Source organism: Microtus ochrogaster, chromosome 21 (assembly GCF_000317375.1).
Source record: "Microtus ochrogaster isolate Prairie Vole_2 chromosome 21, MicOch1.0, whole genome shotgun sequence".
Taxonomy (NCBI): Eukaryota; Metazoa; Chordata; class Mammalia; order Rodentia; family Cricetidae; genus Microtus; species Microtus ochrogaster.
This window is the reverse complement of record NC_022022.1, coordinates 38,013,227-38,018,919: the sequence shown is the minus strand read 5'-3', so window position 1 is coordinate 38,018,919 and position 5,693 is coordinate 38,013,227. Positions and strand designations below refer to the sequence as shown.

Below are 5,693 nucleotides of genomic sequence, written 5' to 3'. Positions count from 1 at the left end.
GGGGGGGGGGGGGGAGGAGGCGCCGCGAGGGGTGGAGCGCGCCTCAGAGCCTGGCTCTCGGAGTTTTGACAGTCCCCGAGCTGAAATTGTCAGCGGCGGCGAGCGCTTTGGAAAGTTGAGAGCAGCTCGTGGCCCCAGAACAAAGCTTGAGAAAAGTAAACAGGCGGCTGCTGCCGGCTAGCTTCCCTCCTTCCCTTCTCTCCGATCGGCCTCCTTCCCGCCCTGGCCCTGCTGCTGCTTCTCTTGCAGCCACTCTGGGGGAGGGAGGAGGGGAGCGCGCTGGCTTCAGGCGCCCGGAGATCGACTTCTAACTTTTGCTTCGTCCGTTTTGTCTTTTCTCTCTTCCTAGACCATGGTGAACCCGGGCAGCAGCTCGCAGCCGCCCCCGGTGACGGCCGGCTCCCTCTCTTGGAAGCGCTGCGCAGGCTGCGGGGGCAAGATTGCGGACCGCTTTCTGCTCTATGCCATGGACAGCTACTGGCACAGCCGCTGCCTCAAGTGCTCCTGCTGCCAGGCGCAGCTGGGCGACATCGGCACGTCCTGTTACACCAAGAGCGGCATGATCCTCTGCAGAAATGACTACATTAGGTAAGTCCGCTGCCTTTCTGCCAGATGGGTGAGCCCAGCAGGAACAGGTCCAGGGGTTACCAGGGGTTTAAGGAAGGAGAGGACATCCATGGGGATTCATGACAGACTTCACTTCAAAAAAAAAAAATATATATATATATATATATATATAAAACCACCCTTTAGTTGGCGGCATTTAAGGGACTCAAAAAAGCATGTGTTAATTTTACAGCATTTGAAGACAAAGTAAGGCTAAAAACTCTGGTCTGTTGGTACTTGGGCGGTTAAGTGTCCATGGTTGGGCATCCTTTGGAATAAATTCTAAGTGTAGCCTCAGCTTAGGCTTCAGGTTAAAAAAAGTAAGCCTGTCTAAAATGTAGGCGTTCAGGTGCTTTCTCAGACCTAATCGGGGACTCACACTCAGAGACAAAAGGTTTATTTAAAAATAAAAGTGCAGTTAGTGAGAAATTATTCGTCTCTAGTGATGGCTAATTATGATATTTACATAAGCACTTTTCAACTTTTTTGAGCGGAATGCTGTGACTCATTCTTTGTGCTTCTTGTGAAAAACACTGATTACCCATCAGTTTAAAGACTTGTAATTCTTTTTTATAGTAAATAATAATAAAATAAAAACAAGACCTAGTGGCAGTGTTTTTCTTCATAGGCTCACTGGAAAGGTTTGTCAGAGTCACTGTTGGTGTGTGGCTTTTGGTGGAGAACCTGGGTTTTTTTTTTTTTTCATTTGAAGAATGTTGGGGTTTGTTTTTTTTTTGTTGTTGTTGTTGCCATTTGTAGCACTGCCCTTGATCCCCCAAAGAGACTATAGGATTATGCTAATCTTTCAATTTAAAGCAATGTATAGGAACAGTCATGTCCTTGTAAGCAGCCTTTTCCAACAGGCTTCAGGGCAGCTAATGGAAAGAATTCAGGAGGTCAGGTGCCTATAGGATCTTTTCAGGTGAACTCAAGCTACTTAAACTCATTAATTTGAAAGGAGGCATTTGAAGGATTACACATTTAATTTGAGTAAATGGTTTGATAGACTGATGCACATGAATGCTTCTAGGAGGTGTTCTGTTTCAACATCCAGTAATTAAAAAAAAAAAAAGACAGACACACCGATACTAGAAAAACACACACTTAAAAGAGTTTCCTTCTATTTGTTTCGGCTCTAAACCTTTGTCCATAAAGTGATTAGGAAGAACGTTCAGTTCTGTCTTCATTTTGGGGAAATAGTGGACATGATATTTTACTCGGAATCTTGCCCCGCTGTGGTTGTCGTCGTCTGTGTTTGATGCTGTGCACGATCCCAGTGCAGTTTGGAGCTGAGGATGGGTGTGCTTGCCTCTGGTGCTATCATTAGAGTGAAATGACGTTTGGGTATTCGGATCATGCAACCTATATCCACTCGGCTAGCATCCTCCATCAGTCAAGTGAAAGAAGTATGGGAGGGGGGAGCTTTTATTTTTAAATTAATAGGGCTGCATTAATTTCACTAAGTGTTCTTTTAGAAGTAAATGTTGGGAAATCAGCAGGAGCTTGGGTGTGATGCTTTCTGGTTCTCCTTCCAAGCCGAGCCATGAGCTTTGACAGTGTTAGAATTAAGTGGAGATAGAAGTGTGCTAAGAAAGGAAGACGGATTGAAGTGGGAAAATTGACAGTTAAGATTTGGTAAATGGTGCAGTTTCAGCTCAAGTGTCTTCAAGGGGGCGACGACCTATCTTTGCTTCTGACTACCACTAATTAAACAGGAGATGGGTCCACTTGGATTCCCACGGGACAAGTTTAGGCAAGTGGCTTCCTGGGAACGGGGTCCATTCCTTTCCTTCTTCTTGGGGCCAAATAATAAATGCCCTTTTGGCGTTTTTCTTGGGATCTAGTGGAGGATGCGCCCACAGCTCTAAACCTTAAATAATCTTGGAGTCTTTCTCCTTTTTGCCTCTGAACTTTTGGGCTGGAATTTGGCTTGCTCTAGAACTAGATGCTACCCTGCGAAACTTTTGTCTGCCCAGGAGAGACGGATTCTAGTTCAGTGCCCAATGGCTCATGGACAGCTGCACACTTGGCTCAGGGCACCTCAAGCCCAGCCTCCTATCTAGCCCCATAGAGATACCTGAAGGCCTACTTTTCTCTCTGTCCTTTAAGGAAGCCAAAGGGTGAGGAAATGAAGAATGTGCTGGCATTCCTATCTCTCCCAGACATCCCCTCTCCCAGACGCCCCCAAATTCACTTGTTGGGGAGCTTTCAGTGCTTCTGACACCAAGGACTACTGATGAGTGGCGCGGTCCCTTTGCATGTCACCAGGTGAAGAAGACCCCTTTGCCTGGCTGGGACCACAGTGCAGTTTATTAAGGGGCTTTTACATGGTCTCACTTTTGAGTTTTTTTGTTTTGTTTTGTTGTTGATTTTTAAACAACCAAGATCTGGCTAAAAAGCTGGGGGGAGCTGGGCGAGCCAATGGGAGGGTGGGGGTAGAAAGGAGAGGGAGGTGTCCCCCCCACACTACCTCCCCCACTCCGTGGCCAAGTGTCGATTGAGCAGAGCTGGGCTTCTGCTCCTCTCCTTCAAGATTTCAGATAAAGCAGCGGCCTTGCTGCAGCGAATCTGCACAATTAAAAGCTTTAATTAGTGGCTCCTCCATTTTCTTAGTTCTGATGGGCTTTATCTAATGAGATCTGGTCTCTGGCTTAGATCTACTCCGAATGACGTGTCCGCAATGAATGAGAGCTTCGTCGCAAACAAAACATTTAATTAACAAAATTGGCCTCTAAGAGAGGGAGGGAAAGGCTGGAAGCGGGGTGTAGAGAGGAGGGGGAGGGTGGATCTTAAAGGGACCCACGTCTGCCTGGCCCCTCCACCTTCCAAAAGTCGGGGAACCTTACAGCTGCCCCCTCCCTTCCGCGACTCCCGACCCCTCTGCACCACCCAAGCGCTGTGGAGTAGCTTTGCAAACTCCCGTTTTCCCCCGTCCGCTAAGCTTTCCTCCACCCCCACTTCGGGTCGGGTGACTGGCGCGGAAAGTGCGGCCAGAGAAGGAAGTTCGAACGCGGTCGGGTGGGGCTCCGGTCTGAGCAGGCGAGTGGGTGGGTGGCGGGCCGGGTCCACGGTGCGGAGCCGCGAGGGGGCGAGCGCAGGGCAGGAGCCGGCGCGGTGGCGCTGGTGTCCCCGGCTCCACTCGGGCGGTTCACGTGGCGCCCGCAGCCGCAGTGAGCTGAGCTGAGCTGAGCTCGGGCCCGGGTTGGGGGTTTGAGGGTGGCCCGAGGTGGAGGGTGTGTTTGGGGAGGGGATTCGCGTTAGGAAGGGAGACGCCGCCAGGCAGCGAGTTCATTTCCCTGGTAATCAACAGCAAGCTGCTATATTCAGAGAATGCTGTCCCTTTAATTGAACAGGCTAGGTAATTAAATGGCACTTTTCCAATAGGACGTGCTAGGTAAATCTAATAGTTGGTTATTTAATATCACTTTGAAGTCTGCCCACTCAAGCACAATGACAGCACAGGAGCATGTGAACTATTAGCTAGGAAAAAAAAAAACCCAGGATCTCAAAAATTAATTAAATCGCATGCAATTTAGGGGGAACGTTTATCTTGATTTGTCATAACAGAATTAATTCAAGGCCTCCAATTCACTTGGGGGCAGATCTGTTACTCTGAATTAACCAAGCGTAATTTGGCTGATTTTTTTTTTTCTCTCCCTCCCCTCTCTAATGCAGTGGTTGCGATTATGCACAGCCCCCCTCTTAGGTATAAATAGCTTCTGGAGCTTTTAAGGTGCGTGGACTCTAGTTATTCCGAAGTACCTTTAATGGACTTGGCTCCAGGCATAATTTCTGGGTTGCATTTCTTTGTTACGTTTAATATAGCTGGTGCAGAATTTAGATTAAATATAGGATCCTGCTGGAAAACCAATTGCTTCTAGATCAGTAGCTGCGGATGCACATTTTTCTCCTCAGATGGGTTGCTGATATTTACTTGCAGGTACAAATGTGTACCTTTCAGTCACACTCTGGGAAAGGGACCTCTCTGGTGCCTGAGAGCAGTGTAGAAAACACAGCCAGGTAGCGCTCCATATTGCATGGGTTTTGCTTGAAGTAATAATGCCGCTGAAAATAAGCCCACCTATTCGTCATTGAAGTTACCGAAAGATGCTAAGCACTGACGTTGAACTAAAAATACAGTTTGTTTCTCCATCTCTTCCTGTCAGCAAGGAGGTTTGGAACCGAGCCTGCAGACAGGACTCACGTCCTCATAGGCTTCGGATACGCAAGACACCTTAAAAGTGGGATTTCTTCCCATCTTTTCCCTTTCTCCATCTAAAGAACCTCTTGATGTTTGTGATTGATTGCATTGCCCAAATGCTGAAATATTAACGGCCTTCTTGGACTGAGGACCCAAAGAAAGGAAACTGAAACCAATTCTGTCATCACAATTAAAGACTCCCCTGGCTTTAATTAGCCTGACCTGGGGTATATCTCCCGGTTGCTTGAGTTAAAGAGAAAAGAGCCCATTATAGTCCAGTCTGAGACCGATAGCTACTTAATTGAGCACCTAAAGCCTCGAGCCTTTTAAATCAAACACTGTCCTGGACAGTCCCCATGGTTAGATAATTAACTCTCGAACGCACAAGGAAAAAAAAAAGACAACTTTTCAAAAAAAGAAAAAAAAAGAATAGAATTCTAATGGTTGTCTTCATCTCAGTAAGAGATTAGAGCGTGTTTGAGATGTGAGTTCTGCTCTCTCTGAAGCAGCCTCAATGCTGTAGACTCAGAAGGGTCTGAAACTCCATTAATACACAGTTTAGCCAAGAGCACATCAGCCAGGGGAGGTCTTGGTCATTTTCAAACTTTGTAATTTTTTGACACTTCAGGAAATCCCACGGTTTTATGACTGATTGTTCTGTGTCGGGTTACCAGAGCCCGTGCTGGAGAAAATAAAGATACGTGAAAAGCTTTTTGGCTTACATGCGGCTGCCCTGATTATTAAAGCACACTCAGGTGCTGAAGACATACAGCTGCCTTTACCCAGAGTGAATTGTTAAATAAATGAACACTTAGGTTGGGTAATCAGCTCGGTACTGTGAAAGGGTATTTTTGAGGTGCAGTGTCACAGTGTACCTGTTGGTAGT

General features: G+C 47.1%; 1 protein-coding gene across 2 annotated transcripts in view; it reads left to right on the top strand.

Moving 5' to 3' along the window:
• Lmo4 (LIM domain only 4) overlaps positions 1–5,693 on the top strand; it is a 15,703-nt gene that overhangs the window by 2,748 nt on the left and 7,262 nt on the right. The window contains exons 1-2 of one of the 2 annotated variants that reach the window (XM_005357384.3): positions 61–155; positions 350–588. In XM_005357384.3, coding sequence (XP_005357441.1) covers positions 353–588 — 236 coding nt within the window. In that variant the 5' untranslated portion in view covers positions 61–155; positions 350–352. Of the gene's footprint in view, positions 1–60; positions 156–349; positions 589–5,693 lie in introns of those variants that run through there. The other variant, XM_005357383.3, reaches the window with a different exon arrangement.